At 51.1% G+C, this 19,915-nt stretch overlaps 1 protein-coding gene across 1 annotated transcript in view; it reads left to right on the top strand.

Annotated features, from left to right (window-relative positions):
* Window positions 1-19,915, top strand: part of BICRA (BRD4 interacting chromatin remodeling complex associated protein) — a 90,855-nt gene that overhangs the window by 59,414 nt on the left and 11,526 nt on the right. The window contains 9 exon segments of the mRNA XM_075323537.1: window positions 116-2,032; window positions 3,314-3,622; window positions 6,545-7,219; window positions 7,457-7,754; window positions 8,444-8,550; window positions 10,382-10,501; window positions 16,683-16,741; window positions 18,689-18,837; window positions 18,951-19,045. Of these exon segments, the coding sequence (XP_075179652.1) occupies window positions 116-2,032; window positions 3,314-3,622; window positions 6,545-7,219; window positions 7,457-7,754; window positions 8,444-8,550; window positions 10,382-10,501; window positions 16,683-16,741; window positions 18,689-18,837; window positions 18,951-19,045 (3,729 nt within the window).

Here is a 19,915-nt window from a genome sequence, read left to right on the forward strand (position 1 = left end):
GCCCATGACCCACAGACGGTGGCCATGTTAGTCATTATAAGCTCCACTTGTCTTGATCAATTATTACTATTGCTCCTAATTACTTGTTTTAATATATTTTTTTTATGCTTTTCAGCTTCATGTTCAGGAAACTACGGGGAACCATTTAACCGCAGAACCAAACCCCCCAGCTGGTGGCGTAGATTTGGACTTTTTGCCAGATGACATCCTCGGGTCTCCATCAGGGGCTGGTACCGGCCTCGCCAATTCTGACCAGCCATGCGACATCCTCCAGCAGAGTTTACAGGAGGCCAATATTACAGAACAAACTCTTGAAGCCGAGGCAGAACTGGACTTGGGCTCTTTCCAACTCCCCACTCTGCAGCCAGTGGTCCCGACGGCTCCGGATGGGACCCCTCAGATATTTTCTGGTGGTGCAGACCTCATTGGACTTCAGCAGCCGGCGGTGCTGACACACCAAGCGCTGGTTCAGCAGTCTGTGGGGGCAGATGTGGTGAACAAGGCAATCAGCGTACAACCTTTTATCCAACAAGTCGGCCTCGGTAATGTTACAATTCAGCCCATCTCCAATCTCCCGGGGCTGCCCAATGGCAGTCCTGGGGGAGCATTGGGGATCGGGCAAATACAAGTGGTGGGACAACAAGTGATGGCCATCAACCAGCCTGGACAACAGATTATTGCCAAGCCAGTGCAGCCAACACAGGTGGCCAATCTGCCGGTGGGTAGTTATCTGGCGGGCGCCACCCAGGAGCAGCAGCAGGTCACATTGACGTCAAGTGGGGTGTCTCCGCAGAACGCTGGGTTGGTCCTACAAAACAAAATCCCCACGGTGGCCACCACACTGAATGGGAATTCCATGTTCGGTGGTGTGTCGGCAGCGCAGTGCACGCAGTCCCTCACCGTTACTTCCAGTCTGAACAGCCCAGTTATAATCCAGCGGACTCCAACTCCAATACAACCCAAACCAGCTGGTGTGCTCCAGCAAAAGCTGTTCCAAATCTCACCCAAACCTTTCGCTCCCAATAATGCAACCCTCACCATCCAAGGGGACCCGTCACTGCATCAACAGCAGCAGAAGGGTCAGCAAAACCTGACATTCATGGCTGGAAAACCCGGTCAAAACGTCGTCCTCTCCAGCTTTCCCCAGGGCCTTCCTGCCAATGTGTTTAAGCAGCCCCCTCCGCAGCAGCAGGCACTGGGCAAACCCATGAGTGTCCAGCTGCTCAACCAAGGCAGCAGCATAGTCATCCCGGCTCAGCATGCCCAGGCTATGCTGCAGGGACAGAACCAGTTCCTCTTGCCAGGAGCTTCAGCCGTCCAGCAGCTTTCTGCACTGCAGGCCAACATGAGTGGCCAGATCTTAGCTGCTTCCCACCCCAGTGGACAAGCCCACATCATTGCCAGCCAAGGTCCAGGAGGCCAAATTCTCAATCAGGCCCTACTTACCAATCAGAACCTTGCTAGCCAGCTGAACTTGGGGCAGGTCCTCACGTCTCAGAACGCGCATGGCACAGCTCACATACTGTCTGCGCCCATCCAACTGCAGACGGGACAAGTTGGCCAACCTACGTTGTTCCAGATGCCAGTGTCCCTGGCCAGTAGCCTGAGCACCCAGAGCCAACCTGCGGTGACCACCTCGCTTAACCAAGCCGGGCAAACGGTTATCCAAGGAGTGACTTTGCCCAATCAGGTGGCCATGTTCAACACGCCCGAGGGCCTTGGTCAAGCGGTAAGCATCCAACAGGCCTCGACGGGAAGCAGCCAGAGCCCGGGTATTGTGCAACAAGGCGCCAACCTCCTGTCCAGCAACGAGCAGACTTCCATACTGACCGTCCAAACAACGCAGCAGCCATCGCAAGGACAAGCCCAGCTCCAACTGAATGTACAGCAACAGCCGCAGCCTTTAGCACCTCCGCCCCCGCAGCAGGCAATGCCCAGTCCCAGTCTTGAACCCAGCCCCGACAAAATAATCCTTAGCCAAGCAGCGCCAGGAAATCTCATCAGTGCCGACATGCAGATGTTCCTCCAGCAGGTGAGCGCCGAGCAATATACACCCCTTATCATTAATTTCAGGCTAGCAAATAATACCTGGAAGGCTAGGCTACCTGTCTGGTGTGGGCACTGACTCATTAGGGGGCAGCATTGAGCTTTATACAGAAAGGTAAGGCCTGTGCCATGAGTGCTAGGATGGATTTTAGGGTCTCCCGGCGTCTTATTGCTCATTTGTTGGGCCGTGCATGCTCTAATGCCGCTTTTACTATTAATACGTTGTTTCTTCTACCTTTTTTATTTTTGCTTTTTCGTTAAAGCCTTGATGTCCTCTAGGTATTGGCTAAGTTTTATGACTCTTGGATATGACCCACAACAGCCGACCTGTGCCATATCCAAGGGACAAAACCTAACACATAGAGAATCTCCTGGCCTAAATTCTGTAGGGGGAGGGGCAGCCGAGTTTAGCTCTGCTCAGTGGTGCCCCCTAGTGGGCAAATGTGATATTACATGGAGAGAATGGTAAATGATTATAACTGGTGATAGACTCTCAAGGTACGTGTCCACGATCAGGGTTCACAGCGTTTTGCACGCAGCATGCTTCAGCTGCGTACAAAACGCTGCAATGTACAGTACTAGCACAGTGGATGGGATTTCTAGAAATCCCGTGCCGGCTGTGTGTGTACGGCCTGCAGTGAAAACTGAAACCTGTGGTGCGACTTTCCGCAGGGAGAAAAGAGAGAGACTGCAACTGCCCGAGCTCGGATTGTGGGCACGAGCAGCTGCGGTCCCGCAGGTCAAGGACGCAGCAGGTCCCGATTGTGGACACGTAGCCTTATAGTAGAGGTTTTCACACTGCTTTCTTCTCCCCGTTCAATGGTCCTGTCGAGCTTCTGTCCAAACCCCCCGCAAAACAGATTTCGGATGCATGCGCCAACGAGGCCATTGACTATAATGGTGCGGATGGAGTCACCGTGTGCTCTGTCTTGCGCCGTTTTCTTGAGTCTTCGCCTACTAGAGGAGGACACCCAGATGCAGTCTACTGCGTCTGGGTGTCCTTATCCAGTAAGTGTATACTCCCGAAAATGGTGCACGACAGAGCACACAGTGACTCCGTTTCCACCATTATACTCAGTGGCCCCGTCGGCGCATGCGTCCGAAACCGGTTTTGTGGAAGGTTCAAATAGAAGACTGAACGGGGAGAGGAACGCAGTGTGAATGCGGCCTTACTGCCTCCAGTTATGGTACAAAAAAAACAAAAAATCAAACCGTGATGACAATGACGTTCTGTGTGAGTGACGGTTGCCAATGTTGGCCATTACAGAAGGAACAGCAACAGCAGCAATATTATGAAGTGACGCTGAAACCACAGCAGGAAAGCAGCCTGGTGCAAACCTCTGCCGCCCCACAGCTGTCTATGCCAGTCTACAGCATAGCCGCCTCTGGCAGCACTATGAGCAGCAGTACCTCCAGCAGCAGTAGCGTGCCCGCCTCCGTCATAGTGAGCAGCAGCGCCGGCTCCACAGCCCAACCCAACCGTGACCTGGCCCAGAACCATGCCACGACACCGGAATCCAAAGGACACTTACCTCATTTCCCCACCGGCCAGTCTCAGCAGGCTATGTCCTGCCAGGTAGCCACTACCCCTAAATTCAGTCTGCTTTCACCTTAATCCTTTTTTTTTTTTCTGGCTTACCCCCCCACCCCTTCTAATTTTCTTTCCCGTAACCTGTGGTGGCAAATTCTCCTTTTACTTCACTTTTTCTGTGCCACTTCCGCAGCCAATAATGACGTCCAGACTGTCGATATTGGGCATCATGGAGATTGCAATTGCTCAATGATTGCTGATTGCCCCCAAACATATCAATGGCCGCTATTAAAGGGACTTGGAACCCTCTTTTTGGCATTGTCAAGCTCCGTCTGCCCCTAGTCAATGTTCAGGCCTTTTTTATAGGTCAGACATTGCTTATAGGATGGGTTTTTCTTCCAGAGAAGACCTCATTTTCATTTCCCCCCTTCCTAGAGAACATTTCTGGGTCCCCACAAGAAGTGTAACATCCCCATAACCGAATTTATGCATCATTTGCAGTTATTTTACCTCTATGGGCACCTTTAAAGGTTTCAGAAAACCCCTGTCTCAAGATGCGGTGTAAAACAAAATACAGAAATAAAAAAAACACAGCTGTGCTTCACTCCCCCTCCCTAGGTCCAGCACTGAGTCTCCTCCGCAGCTCCCAGAGTCTTATTGTCAACGCTGCAGTCAATCAGCGCCTCACTGAATTCATTGATTGGCTGCAGCTCTGTCATCCTGGTGTCAGCACTGCAGACAACAACTCACCACTGAGCAACCAGGGAGACTTCGCTGAACCTGGGGAGGGGAGTGAAGAACAAATTGTAGTTTTTATATTCTAGTTTTCAGGGATTTTTTGAAACCAGAAAACGTTTTTTTGTTGTTTTTTAAGTAGTAGAAGTCATATTTGTCGTCACCCAACTTTTTAAAAAGATTTTAAGAACCCGTCCCTGTTACCGGCCATGGAAAGTCAGCAATCATTGATGAGCGGCACATGTAGAGCGGCGCGGACGCCCACCCCTGGTACTGCGGCTGGCATTTGGGGTCTTTCTTCCTCCTCTTCTGGTGGCTCCTGCTTGCACATGATTTTTTTGTACCGTTACTAATTTCTTCCCCCTAAACGCTGCTGCTGTTCTCCGGTTGATTTCACCCTCCTCTCGCCTCTCCTCGCACACTCTGCCTTCCTGTTCTTGTCAGTCGCTGACTCTTCCTGTGTTTTGTGTGTCCTGATCTGCCGTGTGTGTGTGGGGGTGGGAGGGCGGTTGGGTGTAATATTGTGGGGGACGCAATAAGTCACCCACTCCTCCATACAGACAGGCTGTAGCCTTAGAAGTGCTTACACGCTATTATCTACTGTTATCAACCAGGTATAGCATATAGACACCTCCAGGGGCATTTTTTTTATTTTTTATTTTTTTATACTTAATTGCATGTATTTTGGGCTAAAATCCATTTTTGCCATTGGGCTTCGTTAAAAATTTTGCACCGTTTGCTTTCTATAGCCTTTGATTTGCACTTATCTGGCTGCAGATTGAATAAACTAGGAATCGGTCAGCGAGTAAATATATTCAATAATATATACAAAAAAAATTTCATACATATTTATGTAGGAATTTTTTTTTGTATAGGTTTATACATTTTTCTTTTATTTTATATAATATATGATAAAACCATAAAATATATGAAAAAAATATTACTTTTTTTCATATATTTTGTTTTTTCATATATAATATATATAATATATATATGAAAAATATATAAATAAATATATACAGGGTGGTCCAAAAGTAGGTGGACAGTATGTGTAATAGGGTTATCAAACATGGTGTAAAGTGAAACTGACTCAGTTGCCCTTAGCAACCAATCAAATTCAACCTTTCATTTTCCAAAGAGTCTATGAAGAATGAAAAGTGGAATCTGATTGGTTGCTAAGGGCAACTGAGTCAGTTTCACTTTACACTGTGTCTGATAACCCTATTACACATACTGTCCACCTACTTTTGGACCACCTTGTGTATAAAATTATATATACTCAATTATATATAACTTTTGTATATATACATATATATACGTGTGTGCGTGTGTGTATATAATATATATATACGTGTGTGTATGTATATAGATGTGTTTGTATATGTGTATATATATATATATATATATATATATATATTGTGTGTGTATATGTATATATATAAATATGCGCATTCTTCTGAAGTTCTGGCTGAACTGTGGCTCCCAGCTCCATTCACTTTAATGGAGGCAGGTTTTTTGGCGAATAACTGTAAAGCGCGGGGTTAAAATTTCCCCTCAAAACATAGCCTATGATGCTCTCGGGGTCCAGAAGTGTGAGTGTGCAAAATTTTGTGGCTGTAGCTGTGACGGTGCGGATGCTAATCCCGGACATACACACACACACACACATTCAGCTTTATATATCAGATGTGTGTGTATGTGTATATATATATATAATAAATATATATATAATGGTTGAAAACTTTTTTAATATATTTATACATTTTTCATATTTTATTATATATGAAAAAACAATAAAATATCTGAAAAAAAAATTAAAAAAAATTTTTTTTTTTAAACAAAGCTGTAGTCGGTAGAGGGCATGGCTCATCCTGCAGGCTATGTACAGTGATACATAGAGGCTGTAGAAGTCAAACAGTACAACATTTTTAATAAAACCCTATTACAAATATGATGTAAATACGCTCAAGTAAGAAGAAATACCCCTGAAGGTGTCCATATCCTTTTATATACCATCTGTTTTTCCCTGTTATCAGCCACGTGAGGCTGGGGAAAAGCCAAGGATCTTCATTGTAACAGTGGATATTGTAAGCAGTTTCTGGCCATCGGAGTGACTGATCCTATACGTTTATACCTATGTAGCCTCCTGCAGATATTTTGGGGGGAGAGTATGAAGCGCGCTGTTCCTGCTCGTGTTGGTCATTGTGTAATCTTCTCCTTTTTCTTCTGTAGATTCCAGCCGGACAACAGAAGCTCCCCGGAGCCTCGCCCTCCCATACACTACCTCACCCTCCCAGCCCTCAGCTGCAGGCCTCCGCTGCCCACCACTCACAAATGCAGTCCCCCCACCAGTCGCGCCCTCCATCCCGGCCGCCGTCACGCCCGCACTCCAGGCCTCCATCCCAACCTCAGAGTGTCCCCCGGCCCCCGTCGGAGCCCCTCTCCCGCTCTTGTACTCCTCAGATGCAAAACCTGTTTGTCATCCAGAACCAAATCTCCTCTTCTCCTCACGGTTCTTCCCAGCACCCCCTGCGTCCTCCTTCTCAGCCTCAGGTACAGACGCCTTTTCCGCCTCACCAGCCGATGGCCAGTGACATCCCGCAAACGCTGTCGTCCCCTCAGCAGCACGTTCAGCTTCAGGTGCAGCTGGGGGCGACCCAGCCTGAGCTCCGGGCGGGGGTCCCCGTCTCCCTGCAGGCCACTCCACCCAATTCAGAGTCCCAGACGCATACATTTCCAGTGCAGTTCCAGACCCAGACCCCTATTAAAGGCCAGACCCCCGGGCAGCCCATCCACCTGACCCCTGAGCAGCAGCGTACCTTCCAGATGACCCCCGGCCAGTTCCAGGCTTTGACGTTGTCCAATGCTCTGCCCCAGCAGAAACAGCTTTTGGAGCGATACCAACAGGTAAGTGAATTCTTACCCTTCCTCTCTTGTTCCTCTTGGAAATGAGCTCTTAAGTGGCAGCCTTATCCAGAGGGTTTATCCATTTACTCGCACTGATTGGGGAACGTCGAGGCTATGACAAGGGAACGGGTGGCACCCATTCAAACATTTCCAGGAAGAACAACAGAGGAACAACCCAACATAATATTTTAGATTATTTGCCTTCCAAGATATAACTATACCTCTCTTGTCCTGCAGATGCAACAGGGCTTAATGTTGCCGGCCCAGCAGCAGCAGCAAGGTGGAGTACAGGCCGTGCCAGGCCTTGGCACGCCGTTCACTGGTCAGACGCCTTCACTGTTGATCAGTAGTCAGGGGCAGCCGGTGCCAGCACAAGCGCCCCTGCACTGTCACTCCCCCGGTCAAGTATTGGTCCAGCCTACCCAAGTGGTGCACAGCGACCTGACGAAGGTGCAAGGTGCGAGCGTCCCGCAGGCGGCTCAGCTATCAACACTAATACAACAGCAAGCGGCATCTGTTTTAGTGAAGACGTCTGGTGAGGACCGCGTGTATAAAAGCGGCAGTACCGCTGTAATAGTGCATGACCGCTGGGATCAGGGAGATATCCAAAAGTTTAAGGGTTTTTTCTTTATTTTTCCAAATTTGTAATTTAAGTGCAAAGTGATTTTTCAATTCACTAATTTACTACTCGTTACCTAGATAGACTACAGAGGTCTGCCTACTGGCTCTTTTATAGAGCTTTTAAGTGCTGCTCTGAAGCTTGAAGTATCCACCTCCGATGCTGCGGAGTCAAAGCTGTCTCGCATAACAGCATCGGAGGGCACCCAGTTTGGACCAGCAGAGTGACAATGAAGTTGCTCCAAACTGTCAATCAATCCGGAGTGCACCTTTCCCCCCCTCCACATTGGGACGCAGAGGAGCCCTGTGCTCTGAAAACTAAATATTGACACAAACCCTTTAACTTGTTCTGGACCCGTCACTATCTCCTACATCGGCCACGTCTGTTAATTTGTGATCGCAAGACTGGAGCCCTGAGAACCGACTCTGCCTACGCTGGCAAGTAAGGGGCAGTTCTCAGGACTTACCGAAGTGGACGGCATCCTACCAATCGATTCGCTCCAACTCTGTCCTCAAGCATCAGACTTGCCATAGAATTGTTGCATTTTATGATTTTGCACCGCGCCTCTGCTAATACCAGTCTCTCTCGGACTCCATGGCTCACAGGCACAGCAGCTCCTGGAACCCAAGACTCCAATGTTTACTCCAGCGCTGGCGTGAAAACCCCCGGGGGACAAGGGAAACCTGTCGGTGCAGTTCCTGTGCAGACGCCGGTAAGAAGTCTAAGTGATAGAATGATAAGAATCTGATCTAATCTAATTTATTATCTCATTATCGAGGAGCTGCAGTTTATTTAGCTCCCTGCTGACCCCTGGTGGCAGAAAAGAAGTAGTAAAGGTTTTCGTTTTCCCCGTCTGTAACATCAGTTGAGAATTTTGTACACCTCTGTATTCAGTATAATACAACATATCCACGTGCTATAAAACGCCTGCGTCATGTATTCACATCCTCTGTATACAGTGTAGTAATGTGTATCTGCAGCATCTGAATACAGCGTAGTGACGTGTATCCACATCGTCTGTATACAGAGTAGTGACGTGTATCCGCTCCGTCTGTATACAGAGTAGTGACGTGTATCCACATTGTATACAGAGTAGTGACGTGTATCCGCGCCGTCTGTATACAGAGTAGTGACGTGTATCCACATTGTCTGTATACAGAGTAGTGACGTGTATCCACATTGTCTGTATACAGAGTAGTGACGTGTATCCACATTGTCTGTATACAGAGTAGTGACGTGTATCCACATTGTCTGTATACAGAGTAGTGACGTGTATCCACATTGTCTGTATACAGAGTAGTGACGTGTATCCACATTGTCTGTATACAGAGTAGTGACGTGTATCCGCGCCGTCTGTATACAGAGTAGTGACGTGTATCCACATCGTCTGTATACAGAGTAGTGACGTGTATCCACATCGTCTGTATACAGAGTAGTGACGTGTATCCACATCGTCTGTATACAGAGTAGTGATGTGTATCCGCGCCGTCTGTATACAGAGTAGTGACGTGTATCCACATTGTCTGTATACAGAGTAGTGACATGTATCCACATTGTCTGTATACAGAGTAGTGACGTGTATCCGCGCCGTCTGTATACAGAGTAGTGACGTGTATCCACATCGTCTGTATACAGAGTAGTGACGTGTATCCACATCGTCTGTATACAGAGTAGTGACGTGTATCCACATCGTCTGTATACAGAGTAGTGACGTGTATCCACATCGTCTGTATACAGAGTAGTGACGTGTACCCGCGGCGTCTGTATACAGAGTAGTGACGTGTATCCACATCGTCTGTATACAGAGTAGTGACGTGTATCCACATCGTCTGTATACAGAGTAGTGACGTGTATCCGCGCCGTCTGTATACAGAGTAGTGACGTGTATCCACATCGTCTGTATACAGAGTAGTGACGTGTATCCACATCGTCTGTATACAGAGTAGTGACGTGTACCCGCGGCGTGTGTATACAGTGTAGTGACGTGTATCCACATCGTCTGTATACAGAGTAGTGACGTGTATCCACATCGTCTGTATACAGAGTAGTGACGTGTATCCACATCGTCTGTATACAGAGTAGTGACGTGTATCCACATCGTCTGTATACAGAGTAGTGACGTGTATCCACATCGTCTGTATACAGAGTAGTGACGTGTATCCACATCGTCTGTATACAGAGTAGTGACGTGTATCCACATCGTCTATACAGAGTAGTGACGTATATCCACGCCGTCTGTATACAGTGTAGTGACGTGTATCCACATCGTCTGTATACAGTGTAGTGACGTGTATCTGCGCCGTCTGTATACAGAGTAGTGACGTGTATCCACATCGTCTGTATACAGTGTAGTGACGTGTATCTGCGCCGTCTGTGTACTGTATCCACCGTATCCATATACAGTGCAGTGAAATGACACTATATGGCAGGATATTCCGCATTATTATGCACCGCTTCATACTTGAGGCCGGGGGATATCTGAGCTCTGCTCCATCTATTTTCAAAATTTCCTTAACTCTATTTTTTTCTTATTTTTCCTCTAGGGTAAAACTGGTGTCATCAGTTCTGTGCCTAATATCACCCTAGGAAAGAGCTCCCTGCAGATCCAAATGGTTGGAAAGGGAATCCAGCAGATTGTCCCCTCCGCCCAGGCTCCGCCTCAGGTAAATGGGTCTGCGCTTACAGAGAATCTCCTAATATATCAAGATTCAGTTAAGAACATAACTTTTAAAGTTGCCTGAAGCTCTGTATAATTTTTATCCCACATCTCCTAACCCTTTACCTAGAAATACAGTGTGTCCCTGAGAATAAGACAGAGGCTTATATTCTTTTCTGCTTTGAAAAATGCGCTAGAGCTTATTTTCGGGGGAGGGGGGGGTGTCTTTATATTTGCCTGCTGTATTAGTGTCCGAGAATCACGCCATAATTCACGGTATCTGTCCTGAGCGAAGAGTGACAGCTGCATAGACATACACATTGTGACTGTCAGATCAGGAGTGGCAGCTAATTAAGTGAATGAATATTCACCCTCTTCCCCACCCAGAATCCTACCCGCCGCTCCGAACCCTGCACCGACACTCTAAGCCTGCTGTACTGTTTCATTGTATAAGGATCGCATTGCAATCGTCCTCGGTATCTCTTTTGAGCTGAGAGTGACTGTTGGATAGCCATAAAACATTGTCACTCTCAGCTGAGGAGAGTCACCGATGATTGTGATGCCATCCTCGGGCTGACAGTACCGGCTAGTCAGCAGGCAGATTGCAGAGAGCGGTGGGTAAGATTACAGGTGAGGAGGGTGAATATTCATTCTCCTAATTAGCTGTGCACTTGCTCACCGCAGTGATATGAGAGTGACAGCGTGTATGTCTGTGCAGCTGTCACTGTCCGCTCAGGAGAGATACCGAGGGGGATTGCAATGCGATCCTTATACAGTGAAACAGTACAGCAGGCATAGAGTGCAGGGTTCAGAGTGGTGGGCAGGATTCTGGGTGGGGAAGAGGGTGAATATTCATTCACTTAATTAGCCGGCACTCTTGATCTGACAGTCACAATGTGTATGTCTATGTGTCGCGGGCGGAGGAGGGGACGCCGCGCTCTCCCACTGCTCGGGTCCGGCTGCCGCGGCCTGCTGCTGCTCGGTGGCTCGAGCGATGGGCCGGATCCCGGGGACTCTAGCGGCGCTCCTCGCCTGTGAGTGAAAGGGGGTTTTTGGGTGTGGGGATTGTTTATTGTCCGTGACGCCACCCACGGTTGTGGTGATTGAGTGTACACCACCGCTGCTCTGGCTGGGGATCCCGGGAGTGATGGTGTGGAGCAGCCAGTTGTTGTGTTGCCCCTCCGTGGGTAGGGGTTGGTGATCCCGGGGCCCAGTGATGGGGTTGGGATGGTGGGCAGGCGGGTAGGGGGCCTGTGGAGGTGCAGGGGCAGCGCTGTGCCGCACGGCACGGAGGTACTCACTCAGCCAGTAAACACGACACAGTTCTCGGTAAACAAACGGCTGGTTGGACGGGTCCCTCAGACGGTTGCGTTGCTGATATCCCCTGCAGTTGACGGTGACGGTCTCTTCCCTGCACCTATGTGTTGTTGTTTGGTAGCGATGGGTTCCCACCGGTAATCCGCTCCCCAGCTTGGATATGAGCCGGAGGAGCTCCACTCTTGCCCGCAGGCGCTGGCCCTGGGAAACTGGTGCCTTGGCGGTGGCGGTGTCTCCCCTTAACGGTCGGATTGTTGCCTTCAATCGGGACTTGGTTGTTGGGAGACAGTCGTCCCCTTCACTGACGGATTTGGCAAATTATGGCGACTCCTAGCCTTGCCGGGATCCGAAAGGCCCCTGCCCTGGTGCTGACTAATCTTCGTATACCGCTCCGGTACCGCCGGGTCACCACCCGTCCACGGTCCTTTCAGCAACCTCCAATCAGTCTCGCCTGCAGACTGTCACCCCCGTCTGCCAACCTTGCTGTCTCAGTCCGGGGCACACACCCGGACTAACTTCAGGCTTCCTTCTGTCACTTTTCTCTGTCACTACTCCTACTTTCCTCCTTCTCCTTCACTGTTTACTCCTCACACTTCAAACTCCAAACCTAATCTGCCTGGTTTTCCCGCCTCCAGGGCTGTGAACTCCTCGGTGGGTGGAGCCAACTGCCTGGCCCACCCCCTGGTGTGGACACCAGCCCCTGGAGGAAGGCAACAAGGATTTGTGTTTTGACCTAGTGTGTACCTGCAGGGAATGTGGGGTGCGTGTGGTGTTGTGACCTGTAACCCCTGGCTTGCCCAGGGCGTCACATTCCCCCTTAGCAAAACGCAGACCGTCCTCGGGCTGCCCGTCCAACACCGGTTTTATTTTCCTTTTTGTTTTTCTGAAAAAAAAAGTAGAAAACTGTAACATATTTACAATTTATGATGACATCCCACATCGGGAGGCACATTTCTTAACCGTTACGGTAACAAACGGTTGCGGCTGCCGCTCTCTCCCACCCAAGTAACCTGGCCCTGATGCTGCCCCTAAAACCCAGGCAGCACCCCTTGACCCTAGTCCAGCACAAGTTACCCGAGCGGGATCTGTCCTTCCCCTCCAGAGGGTAGCCACCCGGTTCCTGTGGTGGCTGGGCCCCAGCCGGCTCTACTGCGGGCCCTCCCTCCAACCTGCCTCTCCGGAGGCGGTAACGGTAGCTGCAACAAACAGATTTTTATTTACATCCCACTAACGTTTGTGGTTGCCCAGCAAGTTCACGGGCTTGTCCATAAGGAGTCCCTTATGCAACTTTTTAAACGATCCCCACGGCAACGGCCGGTTCTCTCAATCACGGTAGGACAATCAGGTGACTTTCACGGTACTCATCTTGCTTATCATCATTTTTAAACTTTTAAACTTTTTCAAAGAAACACAGTGGTGGTCCCAACGGGGACGGTGCAACGGTGCTCCGCTGCCATTACTCTGAGTATTCAGCTTCATCTGAGGGAGGGGGTGCAGAACTCACTCGGCTCTCCTGGCTGCCCCTCAGTTTCGCATCTAGGGCGAACCACCCCCTCTCTCCACAGTGCCGGGTATACTGCATGATGTCACCCGGCATCAAGTTACGGCCGGGGTGCTCCTCGGGCAGGTGGGCATTCACGTCCCGCCGGGCTATAAACACTTCGACCTCCAGGCCCGGTTCGTAGATAAACCCATAGCCCCGGCGGACATCAAACCGCCTCACCTGTCCTTCATACAGCGGGCCCCGGACACGGAACATCGCCTGGCGGAGGTTCTCCTTCTCCCGGATTGCACGTGCCACCAATTCTGCTTTCTTCTTCTCCCTTTCACCGATCTCCGGACCCAGCGGTACCGGCTCCCTGTCCCAATACGGTGCTGCTGCGAGCTCCGGCGCACGGGTCGGGCCCCGCGGGACATTCTGGACGCTGCCCACTGTCAGGGATCTGGGCGGCAGGTCCCGCAGCATCTTGGCCTTGGGCGCCGCCTTGCAGTGACAACCCGGCGCTACCTCAGCCGAGGTGTGGGGGATGGGCACAGGGGCTTTTCCGCAACTGGGCCTCCGGCTCGGAACGGGTCATCAGCTCCGGCTCGGGGGACTTCTCAGGGGCTGCCTCCGGTGCAGACTTCGGGGCCTTCCATGGCAGCACCTCCGACTTGCTACGGGCTCCGGCTACAGGTCGGCCCGCCGGGGCGGGCATGCTGGGTATCGCTACCGGTTGCGGTGGCAGCGGGCCTAGTGGCGGGGTCACAGCTTCCGAGACGGGTGGCGAGGGAGGTAACAGGGCGAGAGGGCTTGGACCGGGTCCCGCAGCCGCGATGACCGGCCCTTCAAGGGCATCGGGGCGTGGGTCACTCACCCTCCCTTCCTCAGCTTCCTCCTCGCGTCTCCACACGGTCGCTATCACGTCCGCCATGTCGGCCTCCTACTCCTCCATGAGGAGCTGCATTTTGACCTGCAGCCTTTGATAGAGCTGCGCGGTCCGGATCTCCACCCACGCCGCGGTTCCCGGCGCGGGGGCTACGGTGCTTCGGGACGGCATCCACATGCTGCTGGCGACTTCTTCCAGGAACAGGGTGACTGCAGAGTCCTGGCGTCCCTGCTTTTATACCTGCGTTCACATGCAGCCAGCCGCCATCGCGTCCCCCTTAGCTTCTTTCCGGCCCCTCCTCTATCGGGGCGGGGTTTTGGCCTTCGCGCCTCTGCTACTCGAGAAGATGCTCGAGCGGGAACTCTTCGCGCCCAAGATGGCGGCTTCTGAAATTTTTCGGCCGGACACCTCCGGCGGTAACAAGGCGCACCTCTACCAGACGGCAGAGCGGTAAGATCCTGTTCGTGACGCCAAGTTGTCGCGGGCGGAGTGCGGGACGCCGTGCTCTCCCACTGCTCGGGTCCGGCTGCCGCGGCCTGCTGCTGCTCGGTGGCTCTAGCGATGAGCCGGATCCCGGGGACTCTAGCGGCGCTCCTCGCCCGTGAGTGAAAGGGGGTTTTTGGGTGTGGGGATTGTTTATTGTCCGTGACGCCACCCACGGTTGTGGTGATTGAGTGTACACCACCGCTGCTCTGGCTGGGGATCCCGGGAGTGATGGTGTGGAGCAGCCAGTTGTTGCGTTGCCCCTCCGTGGGTAGTGGTTGGTGATCCCGGGGCCCAGTGATGGGGTTGGGATGGTGGGCAGGCGGGTAGGGGGCCTGTGGAGGTGCAGGGGCGCAGGGGCAGCTCTGTGCCGCACGGCACGGAGGTACTCACTCAGCCAGTAAACACGACACAGTTCTCGGTAAACAAACGGCTGGTTGGACGGGTCTCTCAGACGGTTGCGTTGCTGATATCCCCTGCAGTTGACGGTGACGGTCTCTTCCCTGCACCTATGTGTTGTTGTTTGGTAGCGATGGGTTCCCACCGGTAACCCGCTCCCCAGCTTGGATATGAGCCGGAGGAGCTCCACTCTTGCCCGCAGGCGCTGGCCCTTCACTGACGGATTTGGCAAATTATGGCGACTCCTAGCCTTGCCGGGATCCGAAAGGCCCCTGCCCTGGTGCTGACTAATCTTCGTATACCGCTCCGGTACCGCCGGGTCACCACCCGTCCACGGTCCTTTCGCAACCTCCAATCAGTCCCGCCTGCAGACGGTCACCGCCGTCTGCCAACCTTGCTGTCTCAGTCCGGGGCACACACCCGGACTAACTTCAGGCTTCCTTCTGTCACTTTTCTCTGTCACTACTCCTACTTTCCTCCTTCTCCTTCACTGTTTACTCCTCACACTTCAAACTCCAAACCTAATCTGCCTGGTTTTCCCGCCTCCAGGGCTGTGAACTCCTCGGTGGGTGGAGCCAACCGCCTGGACCACCTCCTGGTGTGGACACCAGCCCCTGGAGGAAGGCAACAAGGATTTGTGTTTTGACCTAGTGTGTACCTGCAGGGAATGTGGGGTGCGTGTGGTGTTGTGACCTGTGACCCCTGGCTTGCCCAGGGCGTCACATATGTTTATGGTGCGATCCTGGTATAGTGATACGGTACAGCAAGCATAGAGTGTTGGTGCAGGGTTCAGTGCGATCGGTGGGGAAGAGGGTAAATTATTCATTCACTTAATTAGCTGTGGCTTAGAGCAACCCAAGGGCACAATAACAGTTATGTATCCTAAAATAGGGATGCACAAGCCCTATTTCAGGATACTGTTAGTTTGAGTACACAACAAGGACTTATTTTTGGAGTAGAGCTTATATTTCAAGCCTACTCCAAAAAGGCAGAAAAATCCTGCTAGGGCTTACTTTAAGGCTATGTGCGCACGTGTGCGCTCTGCACCGCACCGAAAAGGTGCGCTTCAGAGCGCAGCTGAACAGCTGCGTTCTGAAGCGCATGGTGCCGGCGAGAACGTGCGCTCTGCCTGCAGCTCCTGCCATAGACAGAGCAGGAGCTGCCGGCAAAGCGCACGGAAGAAGTGACATGTCACTTCTTAGAACGCAGCGATTCGGGCAGCAGCCGAAGCGCTGCGTTCTAATATGCCACGTGCGCACGGCCCCTGCACAATCTCCATAGATTGTGCAGGGGACGCAGGACGCATTCAGTTACGCTGCGCTACAAAGCGCAGCGTAACTGCATGAATTAAGCACACGTGCGCACATAGCCTAAGGGGAAACGCCGGCAGTTGTTTGATATACGCTTGTGCTTACCTGCAGCGTTCACTAGAGGGAGCTTACTGCACACAGGCTTAGCATTCAGTGCTTCCTCTAGTGGGGGCTGCAAGACATGTTATATGTCTTGCAGTATGTCTTTCCCCACTGCAGCCATGCATATGAATGGGGGCACTATTAGTATTAGTAAATATGTAAGATTTTTTTTAATCTCCTCTTGTTAACATACCCCTTCCATTTTTAGTTTGATAAATTTGGAGCTCTGAAGAAACTTCAAACACTACAGCCAAGCAAGGAAGCCTGGTAAGTGTGTGGTGTGTGTGGTGTGTGTGTGTGTGGGGTGTGTGTGTGTGTGTGTACAGTATATATACCGTATTGTTCGTTTTATAAGATGCACCCCAGACTTAGACATTAAAAAAGGTATTAAAAAAAAGAGGTCCATCTTATACTCCAGTGTTGTTTTACCGGAGGGGGGCGGCCACGGTGGTGAAACGGGGGTCACAGGAGGCAAAGGCTGTGCTGGCAGCGGCGGCGGGTCAGTTCTAGCAGCGGTGGTTCTGTGCTAGCAGCGGAAGCTGCGGTGGTTGTGTGGTGGAGCAGGCCGGTGCGGCAAGTGACCCAGATGCTCTGTCGGCGGGCCGGGCTTCAAAGAAGTGGCGCGTATGCAGATGGAGCTCTCATTCAAGAGCGCTATCTGCGCACGTGCTGACTATGAGCGCCATCATTTGAAGCCCGGACCACGGACAGACCATCTGGGACACTCGCTGCACAGCCACCGCAGCTTCCACTGCCAGCACAGCCACCACAGTCCACACAGCCGACCGCTGGCACAGAGAGGTAGCCGCCCACAGGCACCTGGCGAGCCGCACAGACCGACCCCGCCAATTCTCCACCTCCCGGTAAGCTATATTCGGATTTTAAGACGCACCCCTCATTTTCCTCCCAAATTTTTGGGAGGTAAAGTGCGTCTTATAATCCGAAAAATATGATATATAATATAAAAATAAAATCATACACACATTCATGGCCTAAAGTGTTGGCACCCTTGAAGTTGTTCCAGAAATCTCTCCCACACATACTGCTCTGTATAATATCCCTCCCACAAATCGTCCACACACACACACACACACTGCTCCTTTGTATAATATCCTCACACACACACTGCTCCTCTGTATAATATCCCTCCCACATATTGTCCCCACACACGCTTCTCCTCTGTATAATATCCCTCAAGTACACTGCCCCTCTGTATAATATCCTTCTGGTATATATCTCCCCATCCTGGTTCATTGTCCCCTTCCTAGCATATCTGTCCCCTTCCTAGTATTTATGTCCCCATCATGGGACCTACCTGGTATATATGTCCTATCCTGGGCCCCTCCTGGTATGTATATTCCTTTCCTGGGCACATTCTGGTATATGTGTCCCCATCCTGGTTTTTGTCCCCTCCCTAGTTTTTGTCTCCTCCCTAGTATATATGTCCTCCTCCTGGTATACATGTCCACATCCTGGTTTTTTGTCCTCTACCCAACATGTATGTCCCCATCCTGAGCCCCTCTTGGTGTGTGTATATATATCCCCCTATTGGGCACATTCTGTTATATATGTCCCCATCCTGGTTTTTGTCCTCTTCCTGGTATACATGTCCTCCTTTTTTGTATATATGTGCCCTTCCTTGGCCTCTCCTGATATATTTGCCGCAAAAAGTAAAAAAAAAAACCAACAAAACACTTTTTACTCCCACTCCTTGGCTCACACGTCGCGCGGCGTCCTCTCTGAACCACGATGCATTTCAGCTGGATGTGCACCCTCCGACACACATCTAGCTGAAGCAAGGGCTGTGGTCTGTGGACCATCCCACTGCGATCTTCAGCTCACATCACAAAGCGCCTACCTTTTCCCTATTGATGCCGTGTCCTCACCACCTCCGCGTTGCCAGCATCAGTGTGATGAGGTCGCAGAGTGATGACCTCATCACGCTGCTGCACGTTGGGCCACGGGATGATACGCTGGCGCCCTGCTCTGCTCCACTCACATGGCTAATTTGCATGCGATGTGTGTGTGTGTGTGTGTGTGTGTAATATATTTAACTATAATATATGTAAATTTAAAGTGGTAGTCTGGTGACCTCTTTCACGTCAGTGGGGATCGGCCGCGCTGGAACACGCATCAATTCCCATAAAGCGGAGAGATTTCACTAGAGGGATATCATGGCCGACTGCTCGTTAATAATATAATTTCTCTCGCCAGTTTCCTGGAACAGTTACACAAGCACCAGGGCTCCGTCCTGCACCCGGATTACAAGTCCTCATTTCACTCCTTTGAAGACGCCCTGCACAGGCTTCTCCCGTACCACGTGTACCAGGGTCTGCTGCCCAACGAGCACGATCTAAGGAAGGGTAAGGGTCTTGTGAGGATCAATGCATTTATCCACACTGAGCCTTTCAGACCAGAGGACCCATGTCTTATCTCTCCTGATGTATCACGTCGTCTTCTTCTTCTTTTCCCACAGTGGACGATGAGTTTGAGACGGTATCGACTCAGCTTCTGAAGCGCACGCAGGCCATGCTGAACAAGTATCGCTTGCTCCTTTTGGAAGAGTCTAAGGTGCGACTTCTTCCCTCCTGGATTCAACGGCTTATATTTTAGAGAATCCATTGATTGGCGTTTGTCATACTGTTCGTTCTGGAGATTAGCGTATTTTCCGTTTTATGAGACGCACCCCAAATTTAGAGGGGGAAAATAGGAGAAAATCATTTCTAACGTTAAAATGAGGGTCCGTCTTACAATCCTAGTGCGTCTTAATCCTAATGCTCACCAGGGGGGAGCGGCGGTGGTGGTGAAGCGGCTCATGAAGGTCAAAGGAGGCAGAGTCAGCGATGTTGCGGGCTCAGAGGATGGGGTGTGGCAGCTCAGGTGGGTCGGTGATACTGCAGCCTCCGGGGTGTCGCAGTGGGCGTCATTGATCTTCCGGCAAGCTACCGGGTGTCACAGCAGTGGAGCAATTCAGGAGGGTCACAGGACGGGGTGTCTCGACGATGGGTGCCATTGATCTGACTGCAGGCTCCATTGAATCGCTCGCGGTTTTCGAGATGGACTTCAAGAAAATGGCCGCGGGGGCGGCGCATGCGCAGATAGGACTCCGTGGCTATTTTCTTGAAGTCCATCGTGTCGATCTGCGCACGAGCCGCCTTCGCGGCCATTTTCTTGAAGTCCATCTTGTCACCCGCTGGCGATTCAATGAAGCTTAGTCAGATCAATGGCAACCGCCGCCGAGACACCCTGTCATGTGACCCTCCTGAGCAGCTCCACTGCTCCTCCAAGCCCTCAGTATCGCTGACCCTGCCTCCTGTGCACCACCGCCGCCTCGGTAGACATATCCGGATTGTAAGATGCACCCCCATTTTACCTCCAGTTTAGGGAGGATGGGGGGGTGCGTCTTATAATCTGGAAAATACAATATATGTCTGACCTGCT

The sequence above is a fragment of the Anomaloglossus baeobatrachus genome, chromosome 9 (genome assembly GCF_048569485.1).
Source record: "Anomaloglossus baeobatrachus isolate aAnoBae1 chromosome 9, aAnoBae1.hap1, whole genome shotgun sequence".
Lineage (NCBI taxonomy): Eukaryota > Metazoa > Chordata > Amphibia > Anura > Aromobatidae > Anomaloglossus > Anomaloglossus baeobatrachus.